The 13074-nt window shown below is 42.3% G+C and overlaps 1 protein-coding gene across 3 annotated transcripts in view; it reads right to left on the minus strand.

Moving 5' to 3' along the window:
* Positions 1-13074, minus strand: part of OGDHL (oxoglutarate dehydrogenase L) — a 97932-nt gene that overhangs the window by 61766 nt on the left and 23092 nt on the right. For 2 of the 3 annotated variants that reach the window (XM_077821478.1, XM_077821479.1), the window contains exons 4-6: positions 7971-8086; positions 5832-5986; positions 233-379 (exon numbers count right to left, since the gene is read on the minus strand). In XM_077821478.1, the coding sequence (XP_077677604.1) occupies positions 233-379; positions 5832-5986; positions 7971-8086 (418 nt within the window). Of the gene's footprint in view, positions 1-232; positions 380-5831; positions 5987-7970; positions 8087-13074 lie in introns of those variants that run through there. The other variant, XM_077821480.1, reaches the window with a different exon arrangement.

The following is a 13074-nucleotide window of genomic DNA, read 5'->3' on the forward strand; positions in this document are numbered from 1 at the left end:
TAGTCTCCCATGATGAAAGTTTTAGCCCCTCACTGAGAGATAGCTCCCTTAGGACTCTGTGATATTGATACTCAATATATCTTTTAGTTGGGATAACTAACCTGTTTTACCAGCCTCCCTTATTAACATCACATTCCCAGTCTCTAAAAGGGGCCAGAAACCTAAAGCAGTGTATACCACACTGTGCAAATGAGTCCATCATTATTTGCCTTTATTTTAAATGAACAGTTACCTGTGAGGCATCCCCATTATTAAATATTCAACTCCCATTTCGCTGGATTTGTCAATGATGGTTTTAAGAGCAGGAATCATTACTTCACACCCTTCTAAACCAAAGCGCTTCTCTGAGGACCACTTGCGGGCAAGGAAGTCTTCAAATCTTGCCAAAAGAGGGAGAGAAAAGCAATAAGTTAAGGAAATGCATCAGATGGTGATTTTTTTTTTAAATCAACTGAAGGGCCTTTGGAGAAGTAACATAAGATGCCCACTGAGAAGAAGACTTTTAGAGAAGACTTCTCAATACGTACTCATATTTCTCAGAGCATGAATTTTATTGGGGAAAAATAAGTCCATAAAAGAGGAAAGATTTATCTCTTGCCTGCCCTACTGCCCACCTTTAAAAGTTCTCACCAGCACTTTGTGAATCGATCCTGACACCTGGACAATATTATGATGAACAAAATCAAAGCATAGAAATTATGGCAAAAATTTTCTAGTTTGCTGTCCTTACATGCAGAAAGTTCCTACTGACTACAACAGGGAAAGCCTCACATGCAGGCAGAATGTCAAAAGAGTAAGCCACTCTGCAGATCCAAGAGGAGACAAAAGAGAATCCCATATCTTCTGGAAATAACAGTGAGTAAACAATTAAGGGAAATGGCAGCGTAAAAACTTGCAGCAGAAAACACGTAATTCCAGGAGAAATCTTGGAAACCCTATTCAGTGGCACAGCTCCACAGACTAAGTGATGTAATAGTTGGTAATTTGCCAGGAGCCGCTACACTGGAATCTCTGCCTCAGGAATCAGTAACTACAGACATAAAATCTGTCCTTTACTGACAGTTCTATGTTGTTCCGTCTTTTAATGGGTTAGGGCCAGAGGCACTGCACACAGTTAAAGTGGCTTTTAACAAACGCTGAAAGGGTCATTTATAAAGCCTAAAGATATTGAACACAAAGAAAAATAAATCTTCATGAAATAACGTTAGTGGTTACATCATCAGTGTAATGCAAGGCCTGATAATGTCACAATGTCCATTAATACTCAGCTCCAAGTATAATGCTGGAGATTACCTCCCTTATGATCTAAAACTTAAAAGCCATAACAGCAGTGAAATGGAATGTTGCCAGAAAACTCTCCTAAGCTGACCCAACAGTTTGGATCTAAGGCAGTGTAGAACTTTAAGAACAATGGACAGATCCTGAATTGATGTAAATTTGATAGCACCTTGAAATCAATGGAACCACATCCATTTACGAAAAGCTGAAGGTCTGGCTCCTTGAGAGCATAAGTCCTCTAGATAATGGGGTGAATTAAAATGGCAGCTGTAGCTGCGATTTTCCATCCTTTGGGGGTTTGATGTTAACCCAGTACTGCACAGTGTAACTCTTTCCCTCCCTCCAGTTAGGAAGTGTATTTACCAGAGCACATTGCCACTGACTTTGGAAGCATTTTCAACATTTCAAAGTGACATCTTGCACTTGGGACATGTTGGGCCGGGGGAGGGAGATTCTGGTTACATATGTTTAGAAATAGCTGGTTCTCCTAGTGTCCTTACCAAACAAAAGTCAGAAATATTCACGAGCAGACAGGCAGGAGGTGGACAAGGCTGATAAATTGTGTTCACCATGTATTAAAGCCTTGCATGTGATAGAACAGTCACAAATTGGTAACATTAAAAGGGTCTCCTCACAACCTCCCATTCTTCCTACCTCCCTCCATCCACACACGGGAATATGGAAAAAAATGGTTACTAATCTTTCCATAACTGCTGTTCTCTGAGATGTGTTGCTCATGTCCATTCCATGTTAAGTGTGTGCGCACTGCATGCACTGTCACCAGAAATTTCTCTCAGTGGTATCTGTTGGGCTGGCTTTAGCATCCTCTGGTGCTGTATGCTTATGTGCTGGTATAAGGGGCATGGCTGGCCCTTCACCCTCTCAGTTCCTTCTTGCTGGCTAACTCAGACAGAGAGGAAGGTGGTGGGTTGTGGAATGGACAGGAGCAACACATCTCAAAAAACAGTAGTTACGTAAAGGTTAGTAACCTTTCTTTTCTTCTTCGCGTGATTGCTCCTGTCCATTCCACATTACGTGACTTTCAAGCGGTACCTAAGGAAGGGGGCTTGGAGTTCATGGACATGAGGATTCCAATACTGCTCTCCCAAACCTGGCATCATCTCAAGCCTGCTGGGTGATGGCATAGTGGGAGGAGAAGGCATGCACTGACAACCAGGTCGCTGCTCTGCAGATGTCTTGGATCGGGACCTGGGCCAGAAACAGTGATGATGAGGCCTGAGTTCTCATCGAGTAGGCAGTTAAGATGGCAGAAGGTGGGACACCCACCTGCTTGTACCATCCACGAATACAGGAAGTTATCCAAGATGAGATTCTCTACGTTGAAACTGGTAGGCCTTTCATCCTATCTGCTATTGCCATGAAGAGCTGAGTGGATTTACGGAACAGCTTGGTCCTTTCAGTGTAGGAGGCTAGGGCACGTCTAACATCCAATGAGTGGAGATGCTACTCCTCTGAATTCTTGAGCGGTTTTGGGAAGAAAATTGGCAGGAAAATAGACTGGTTACTATGGAACCACGAGATTACCTTTGAAAGGAACACCAGGTGGGAGCGCTGTTGAACCCTGTCCTTGAAGGATACGGTGTACGGTGGTTCTGACATAATGGCCCTAATTTCTGAGACCCTTCTGGCCAAGGTAACTCCACCAGGAAAGCGACCTTCCAGGAGAGATATAGCACAGGGCACAATGATAGTGGTTCAAAGGGAGGGCCCGTCAGTCTTGACAGGACCAGGTTTAGGTCCCACGGCAGAACTGGTTCATGAATTTGAGGGTAAAGTCTTTCTAATCCTTTAAGGAACCAAATGGACATCTTGTGTGAGAAGACTAATAAATTAAGCTAAAGAGAAACCACTGAATAATGCCTTGCCAAAGCAAGAGGAGGAGTTCCAGCAATTGTCACAGCCAGTAAGAAGGAACTGAGAGGGTGTAGGGCCAACAGTGCCCCTTCTACTGGTTCATAAGCGTGCAGCACCAGAAGGAGCTAGAGACAGCCCAACGGATACCACTGAGGGAAAAATTTCCAGCCACAGTACACACACAGTGTGCACACACCTAACGTGGAATGGACATGAGCAAAGAACAAAAGCTTTCTCTTCCCTTTACCCTGGTAACATTTGGACTCTAAAATAGCATTTGGAAAACCAAAGCCTTTGTGGCGGTTCAAGAGGGCAATATACTCATATGTGGATAGCGGGGAGGTATCAGTGTACCTTACCTGAAGGACTGCCTGTAACATCTAAAGAAACATAGGGCTTGGTTACCACCACCAAGGATGTTCTATGGTTCTATTAGCATTTTGATCAGATTTTGACCAGTCCATATTCTGAAGAAGGACATGTTGCCTAGGGCCTGACATCTTAGATGTAACCTTCAGGTCCACAGGATATTTAAACAAGCCAAGTCAGAAACTTCCCAAACAATCGGGGCTCGCTTTGGTAGTCCCATCACACTCTTCAAGGGAGTATGGCAGCTAATTCAGGCCAAGGTTGTTAAAGTGAAAGTTTCAAAGGAAAAAAAAAAATCAGTCAAAAATTATATGGAGATATATATGCAAAACAAAACTTTCATAACCTAAATTGTCCCTGAATTAGCTGAAATTCAGGTTAAACTTTCACAAAAATGTATTTTACACAAACACACACAGATTTGTTCTTTTTTTTTTTTTTTTTTTTTTTAAAGTAGCAGCTTTCATTAGATTTAAACATCCTCCCTGCCAGACTGTGAAACTAAACACCATGAGGACTTGTACATGAGAAGCAGGGAGGGAGAGACACAGACATGCCTGGAAAGGCCTTGATCCCGCCAGCTGGTGTGCAGCCATTAGAGTCTGGCCACATGAATCAGATTGAAGAATCAGGGCCTAACATTGCCTGTGTTTATCATTTGTGAGAGTCTCCAGAGATATGCAATGGACATATTTTCTAAAATAAAAAACTGAGTTAGGTGCCATTTCTAAATTTACCAGTAAACAAACAGCACAAATGAGAAGAAGTTAGATTATTAAAACTGAATTTTAAAATCTACAGTGATATTAGCTATAAGGCTGCAAACTCAATGAGTATGAAGCAGATTTTGCACAGCAATAGATTTAACACTTTCAACCTCTTTCAGTAGAAATTGTGTCCACAGCTGGGTGGGACAGTAATTCATCTAAGTACTTCTTTCTGTATTTTCCCATAGACAAAAAAAATTTGATAAGACGTTTGGCTCCTTCCTGTTGGTCAAAATCAGGTCCCTCCACAGCCAGAAGTAATGCAAATTTCTGCATCAGGAAGATAAATGAGGAAACGTCATACAGACAAGTTGTTTAACAACCCATCACTCAAATGCCATGTTCACCTGACTATTAAGTGTCTGACTAAAATTCCTTTCTGTTTCATTAAAATTTAAAATTGGACAAGAATGATGCACTGTCGTCTCCCCAACCAAAAATATTGCTGAACACCACACACAGTGACAAAAACATCAGTAACTTCTATTGGAACTTCATTTGTAAAAGCTTTCTACTGCCTCTCCCTCTCTCTCTTTTTTTTTTTTTGGGGGGGGGGGGGGAAGGGGAAAGAATCTAGTAAAGAAACATATTCCCATTAATCACTCTCTAAATCAGTGTCACTATCTTGTGCTGACTGCAGCGTTTGTCAAAGACGCCAGATCAACATCACTGAGAAACGAAGTCCTGTCCTGTGGATAATCGTGTAGAGAATGGGCAGCAAGCCTCACTCCTCACGCAAGAGGGTAGGGTGGCCTTCATACTCTATGACCTCGTCACAGAGACAGTCAACATGGGTGCCAATGGGGGTAGTGACTGAGATGCGGATTTCAGTCCACTGGGAACTAGACACCTCCTTCAACTTGTTTAAAATTTAGGTCACTAAACAGACAGGAAATGAAAAGAAGTCTGTGGGTCAGACAGAGTGCCATGGTACAGCTGCATTTGGCATAGCTTAGAAGAGGGGAAACAGACATGCATTTAAGTCACCTTTATGCTTCCAAATCTTGTTCTCTCCTGGTACAGCTTTCTGAAGCCTGGGAAGTACGCTAAGTTATGTCTGGTTGTCCTGACTCCAAGGGGCCACTCTGGTAGTAGAGCATCAGTTGGTTGCAGGGATAACCTGGCCATGCCACCTATGCCCAATACAGGAGGAGCACATCTACTCTACACACTACCTGGGGATTCTCCTCACACCAGAGAAATTCTGAGAGGGCCAGTTACAATGGCTTTTTCAGTTTTGTGGCACCAGAGGGGGGAAAAGTACAGTGTATCGTGGACAATTAGGTACTTTAGAAGGTAAGACTGAATGGGAAAGCTCAGCAACAGCATTCAAAACCACTTAGAGTTCTTTTCAGACAGAAACTATGAACTACTTACATGGATTGGTTTATTAAAACATTCTCCCAAACCTCCAACACAAACCGGTGAATCTGCTGCTAACTGTGTCACAAAAGCCATGGAAATACCCAAGAATGTGATCTATCCCTTCCTCCCCTCAAAAGAAACAGAAAACAAAAAGTTGCTGGACAAACCCCAACATACCTCATGGAGCGCACCAGCCTAGCCAACAATGTCCGTTTTTCGTCATTTGTAAACTTCATGACACCAGGAGTTTCAAACTTCTGTCGGATCCACTGGCATTGCTCCACATCATTGATGAACATGAATTCCAGTCCAATGTGCTGACAGTATGTATTCTGGGAGGTAAAACATGAAGTCTAGAAACTTACAACTTTGGGAGTTCATGGATTGGGAGAAGTAGGACAGATATTCTAAAACTAAAGCAAGTAGTTTATTTCTGTTATCATTCCCACCATCAGACCGTTATCATTCCCTGTATTAAAATGTGATTTCCCTTCCCTTTGTATTAATTCTTTCTTGGGGCTGTAAGCAATTCAATTCTTTTACTAAATGCTGGATTAGGATTCCCAAGCCCCACAAACTTTCCCCACAGAAACTAATATTTCAGACACTTGGAATCTGGAAGATTTCTCGCAACTGGTAATAATCATTTAAAAGTAGGTCAATATATATGCCCTAAACTAATTGATGAAGTTAATCTAACTGACAAAAAAAAAAAAAACGTAGCCAGATCACGGTCATTGCTTTGGATGCTTCAGGAAAAAATTCAAATTGGTTATCAGAATTTATCCACAGGGTTTTTTAAAAAAAATATCAAATGAAATCAAGTAATAAAGACAGTGAAAAGAAATTTATGAAGCCCCATGCAAATTGTTTGATAGCTGGCAATTCTTAAAAGGCCAGGAATCCATTTCAGATTTCCAACTAAATTGAGAGGGTAGGGGAAGTAACCTAATTTTGTCTTTGATAATGGCAAAATCAACATATTTTGGAAGTAACTCTAGTTTGCCTTTGTGGGTATTTAAAAGTTTTCTATTATTTATTTTAGAGGAAATGTTTACTGGAAAGATATATTATACATAAGAGGAAGTTAACAGGAGCACCAAATACAGAGATTCTTACAGTAAAAAAAGCACCAAACCAAATATACAAGAGAGTCTGATTGTGATAATGTTGACAAAACTAATCCAAACTTCTGCAATTAAATTTTTTTTCCCTTTATAGCATGTTTCGTTTCATGAGTATGTGATGTGCAAATAGATTTTAAAAGCCTGGCACTTTTAAAATTGCCACGCAAATAGCAGGGAGATAATACGGTCAGGCACAAAGCAACTTTAAAAGATCCATTCTACGTCTGCAACGTAGAAAATGACCATGGTTCCCCTACAGTGTCCCTGTATGAGCTATGAGTCCGACCCTGCAAAGTGCTAAAGAGCCAGTGGTGACAGCATTCAGTACGTCAAAGGAGCATCCAGCAAGATCAGGCATTGTACTGATACGTTTCTAATGCTATCTGCTGTCTCATTTTGGGTTCTTCCCACATTATTCTCTTAAACATTTCCAGTTTCACTGAATTCATACAGCATAATTACATCGGCTATTGGGGAAAAAAATATAACTATGCGGGGTGGGGGGGAGGGGGCGGGGAGAACCACTATCATACAAGCTGTTTCCAATCTGTATTGGAGTGATCATGAGTTTAGGGCCCAATCCCAAAGTCATTACACCAGGAAAAAAAAAAAAAAAAAAAGTCTCACAGATGTCAAGGCTGAAGGATTGAGCTCACAATGCGTCCTGAGGAAATGCACGGAATGGAAACTAGTGGCTTATAAGGAGTTTCTCTGTGACAGACCCAAAGAAAACACAAAGAAATGTTTTAGGGGCCCTTATCCTGCAAAGCGATCAGCTAGCATGATCCCTTTGCAGGAATAGGGCCTACGTTAGTATAGTGCTGCATGGCCCACCACCACCTCCTACATTACACTGGCATTTGAAAGATGACCCGACAGCTTCTACCATTTATAGAAACTCTAGGGCAGTGGTTCTCAACCTATTTACCCGGCCCACAATGTGTTATGTGGGCTGCATCCAATACTACCTGTTTGGCCCTGAGGATGTCACATGGGCTGCAGCTCTGTGCTGACTGGGCCGCAGGTTGAGAACCACTACTCTAGGGTCACCTTGAATGCCATCTGAAGTTCCCTCATGTGTCCTATTGTCAACTGAAGTGGAATGGACCAATTTTATAATATACAAACTGACAACAGCTCACTTCCATCTGGATGAAAGCAGTTACACAAGATATATCGCCACACTGACCTCCAGCCGCTTGATGATCTCTCGTAAAGAAAGAGCAGTCTCATCTCCTCCTATGAAGGTGATTGTAGGCAATCGAAAAACCTTGTCCAAGTCAGATTCATGCAACCCATACAGCCCTACAGTGTGTCAATTGGTGAGAGGGGGTGGGGAGACAAAAAGCACAAGCTAAACAGACAGTATGTCCTGGTCAAGACAATACACAGTGAAAGTTTAAGGCTGCTGTAAGACACCTTACCTTTGGAGAAAAGGGAAAATATTTTGAATTGCCAGATTGTAATGAACACCACACACTTGGAGAAACCCATATTTAACAAGCACATCGGCAGAGTTTTCAAGAGGTTTAGCAGATGAAGGAGCAAATCTCATCTATTAGATCGGTATCTGCTACGCAAGCAAGTGGTACAATATTCCAATGGAAGGCTGCATGTGACAGAAAACCTTCACTAGGGGGAATAACATGGCGCCTGCCCTGTGTTCCAAGTTCCTACTACTATAGGTTTGGGTTTTTTTAAATTTCATCTCAACTCACTTCTGAAATGTGGCAACACAAGAAAAACCAGTTTTAAATAGATTAAAGATACACATATAGGTTAACCCATCACACCATAACCCTTGTCTTAGCTTCCCAAATTTTTACTTTATGATCCTCACTGATGTAATTTCTAAATTGAAACTAGAAGATTTTTCAGGGAGGGACTGGATGATTCCCTTACGACTACTTTTTTTTGTGCCCAATGCATTTTTGGTGTCACAAAAATACATAACACATTTGAGTTCATTCCAGGTACTTCTGGCAACTCTCCTCTTAAAATCTCTCTTTATATTCTCTTGAAAACAATGATTGATCCACAAAATTGTATTTCCTGAAACTCTTTCTAGAATCTAAAAGTGTAAAAATTAGAAAGTCTGTAAGTAAGATCATGACAAATAAAATAATTAGCAGTCTTTTAGCCAATAGAACGCTTTTATACAACCACTGGCCAATACAATAAATTACTGTCCATATTGCCTAAAAATAGCAGCAGCAGCAAAAATCAGAAGTAATTATACAGGCTGAAGAAAATCCAGATTGAAGGAATAATATATGTGTTTATCAGAGATGCAGCAGAAGCTGGGCTATAATCGCACTGCACACACATTCAGTCCTTGGCTTTTGAGAGTGCCAACTAGAGTGCCAATTAGTCTTCAAGATGGCGATATTCACCGAGATTATCAATTTATCTTACACATGCCATCAAACATCTTATCTATGTTAGATTTGACCTGGAAACCCACAGGGGAAAAAATCTCAGGGTCTCATTTTAACGTGAGGAGGTGAAATTGACCCTGTCTTTGCTATTAGTAACAGAAGTCCTACCAATAACTTCAGATTTGAACCAGATGGTTTATAAATCAGAGTTCCTCTCAAGGCCAGATACTGTGAAAAGAATGCATCATCTCCACCCTTGATTTAGGGATCTGTGAACCTGCCGAGGCCAAGAAATCAGTTTCTGCCAATCTTTAACCTATCTTTTGCAGTTCCAAGAAATGAGGTATAAACAAGACCAACTAGCATCACAGCATTGCTCAAAGTACATGGTGAAGGTTCTGCATGAGGTAACTTAATCTTAACCCATTATAGATTGAACACATACTGTAAGCAAGTACTTTAGCATTCATTGACTGACAGCCTGAATAATACCCAGAGATCTAAGAGTTCACAAGGAAAGGAAAAAAGGATCAGTGTTCAAATTCTAGAAGGGGAGAAGAGAACTAAGCAATGTAAAGGCCAAACCACTATGGAACTCAGTGTGCTACTTACCATGCAACAGTGTCAGTTCATTGATATTGTTATTACTAATACGTAGTCTTTTAATTTAAAATAAGTTAAATAAGTATAAATGGTAACTAGATAAATAGCAGTTCATTTTTCACTTTAAATTTGAAAAAGGCACATATACTGACATACATAGAATTGAATCAGTGCAATTTACTAGTACTTAAGAGATTTGGTTCTGAGTCTGTGACACTAAAGCAAAGAACACAGTGCCACCAACTTTACTTTTCTTTGTTTCCTTGCTGACTCACTCTCTGATTTAGCAGAATTTTCATGGGCAGTCATGCAAACAATGGAACATGTAATAGAAGTGATGTAGGCACAAATAGCACAGCTGTGTCTTTTACCTCAGCACTGCATATTTACTACAGCATCACTTCAGGTTTAAAAAGGGATAGGGACCTTTGAGCTTAGACCTCACTGAAGGTATTTTTTAGGCATTACTATTTTGCAAAATGTGTTCTCGCAACTAGCTGTATTGTAAATATAACTCCTAAAGGGAACTGATGCATGGGACACTACATACAGGAAATGTGTGTTGCTGGCCATCATATTCAAGTATCTTTTGTGGTCATTAGAGGCTCTTTGTAAGTTTCCCTATTGGTCTCAAGCTACAGAGGAACACTTAGCACTGAGCTTGGGAATCCCATTATCCACACTCCAACTTCCTTTTTCTAACAACATATTCATATCATACATCCCACAAGACACATGCTTACATGGCACCATCCCTTCTAAACATGCCATCCCTTCCTGTTTCAGATTGCAAGTATCTAGTTTCTTTTTCCATGTGATGTCACACTACTGATAGTTTTTCAAGATACCCAGGATTTCACGTCGCATTATTTCTGAGGTTCAGAGAAGACACGCCAATGGTCTGCACTGAACTTGTACTCAAAGTCATGCTAAGGTTCATGTATGCTCTGGATATTCTGAAGCAGAGGTTCTCAACCTCTCTCTTTCTGAAGGCCCTCCCCCCACCAACATGCTATGAAAACTCTACTCCCCACCTGTGTCAGAACAACTGTTTTTCTGCATATAAAGGTCAGGGCTGGCATTAGAGGGTAACAAAAAGGGAAATTGCCCAGGGTTCCACTCCACAGGAGCCCCTGCGAAGCTACATGGCTCAGGCTTCAGTTTCAGCCCTGGGTAGTGGGGCTCAGGGCCTTGGGCTTCAGCCCCATGCAGTGGGTCTTTGGCTTTCTGCCCTGGGCCCCAGAGAGTCTAATGCTGGTCCTGCTTGGCAGACCCCCTAAAACCTGCTCATGGCCCCCCAGGGGGCACCAGACCCCTGGTTCAGAACCACTGCCCTGAAGGACCTTTGTGCTCTCCCTGCCATCTCTCTTCGCAGCAGGCTGAGAATGAGAACATAAACTAATCTCTCTTATGCAATGCATGAGTCTGGGAGCCAAACTCATCAGGGTTCTGATGGTGCCTCACATTGGAGGAAATAACCACCTCATTTTAATCAAAAGTGCAGACTATTTTTCACAATGAAGATAATACAGCTGGGATCCTGAGTGCTTGAGGCTTTCCTTTTACAGAAAATGTAAACAACAAAGAGAAGAAATGAAATCATCCCAAGAGGGGGAAAAACCCTGCACTCCCCTCAAGGCAACATGTGTCACTTTATGAGAAGGAATCACAAAATGACTCCTTGACCTGCATAAGGCTAGCTACTAGCATGACCCCCATGAAGCCACTAACCTGCACCACTGACAATGCGTGTAATGCACCTTCTTCACCTTGCCTGGGTATTGAGCTCTCACATAAAGCCACCAGAGACAGGTCAGTCAAGTCACCTCTACTGTCATTTAGTCTGTGATTAGCATGACAAAAGATATAGATCACCCCCCCTCACCCCGAGTAGGTCAAAGCTGCATGTCCCAAACATTAATATTAGGTGACACTATGCATTTCTGCCACCTCTGTTTTACGTTGGAACCCTCCTCTTTTCCCACAATCCCTGTGACAACAGCCCCTCCCATCTACAGCTGCTTTTTGTGCCTTGCATTTCAACAGGTACCATAATCAGCAGTAGCAGACTGCACATAGTATAAGGTGATGCAAGTATTTTAATTTTAAATTATATTTTGTTAATTTTATATTAATTTAATAATACAGATATTACTGCTCCTCAGGTCCTAGCATATCATAATTATTTTGCTTGTACCAGAGAGCAGACTCAGATAAGGGAGACTCCCCAAGGACTAAGAATGGGGTTTCTTCAGCTCTTTCTGCTCTAGCAGAAATCATGATCATGTTGCTTCATCTCTGAAACAATGCCATCTAAGAAAGCTAAAGCAATCTTGGAGAACGAGGACACACTGCATTATTCCTCTAAGACAGGATTTCTGAAGCTGGAGTCTGGGTCAAGGAGTCATGTCTGGGGCTGCTGGCTCCAGCAATCAATTCCCCTCCCTCCCAGCACCTCCTGCACACCACAGAACAAGTGTTCAGTGGTGTGCAGAAGGAGTGGGAGGAGCAGGGACGGGGTGCACTCGGGGGGGAGGCGGGGAAGAGGAGGGGCAGCAGGGCCTGAGGCTGAGCAGGGGGTTTGAGAGTCTGAAAAATTATAAATCAAAATGGGGGTCCTTGGATTGCTAAAAAAAGTTTGAGAACTGCTGCTTTAAGACACCGTTAAGTGATGACTGCAAGACTGAGATTAACAGTCAGTGTTCAAAATTTTACAATCTCCATTTTCTTCTTCTAAGATACAGCAGGGATCAGCAACCTTTGGCACGCAGTCCGCCAGTTTGAAGAATCTGTCAATTTGAAGAATCTGTCCAAGCTGTATCCTGTATCTCAGGGATTGGCAACTTTTGATACGTGGCCCACCAGGGTAAGCCCCCGGCGGGCCGGGCCGGTTTGTTTACCAGCCACGTCCGCAGGTTCGGCCGATTGCGGCTCCCACTCGCCACGGTTCGCTGTCCCAGGCCAATGGGGGCTGAGGGATGCAGCGGCCAGCACATCCCTCAGCCTGCGCAGCTTCCCGCAGACCCCATTGACCTGGAGCGGCAAACCACCGCCAGTGGGAGCCACGATCAGCTGAACCTGCGGACACAGCAGGTAAACAAACCGGCCCAGCCCGCCAGGGGGCTTACCCTGGTGGGCCATGTACCAAAGGTTGCCAATCCCTGAGATACAGGATACAGCTTGGACAGATTCTTCAAATTAAGAAAAGAAGATGGGATTCATATTGAGAGGACTAAGACTGGTTAGGGCATCTCTTCATTTAGTCAGAAAACTTATATCAAAACTTTTTAAAAATACGTAGCTTCTGTATCA

This window comes from Eretmochelys imbricata, chromosome 7 (genome assembly GCF_965152235.1).
Source record: "Eretmochelys imbricata isolate rEreImb1 chromosome 7, rEreImb1.hap1, whole genome shotgun sequence".
NCBI classification, from domain to species: Eukaryota; Metazoa; Chordata; order Testudines; family Cheloniidae; genus Eretmochelys; species Eretmochelys imbricata.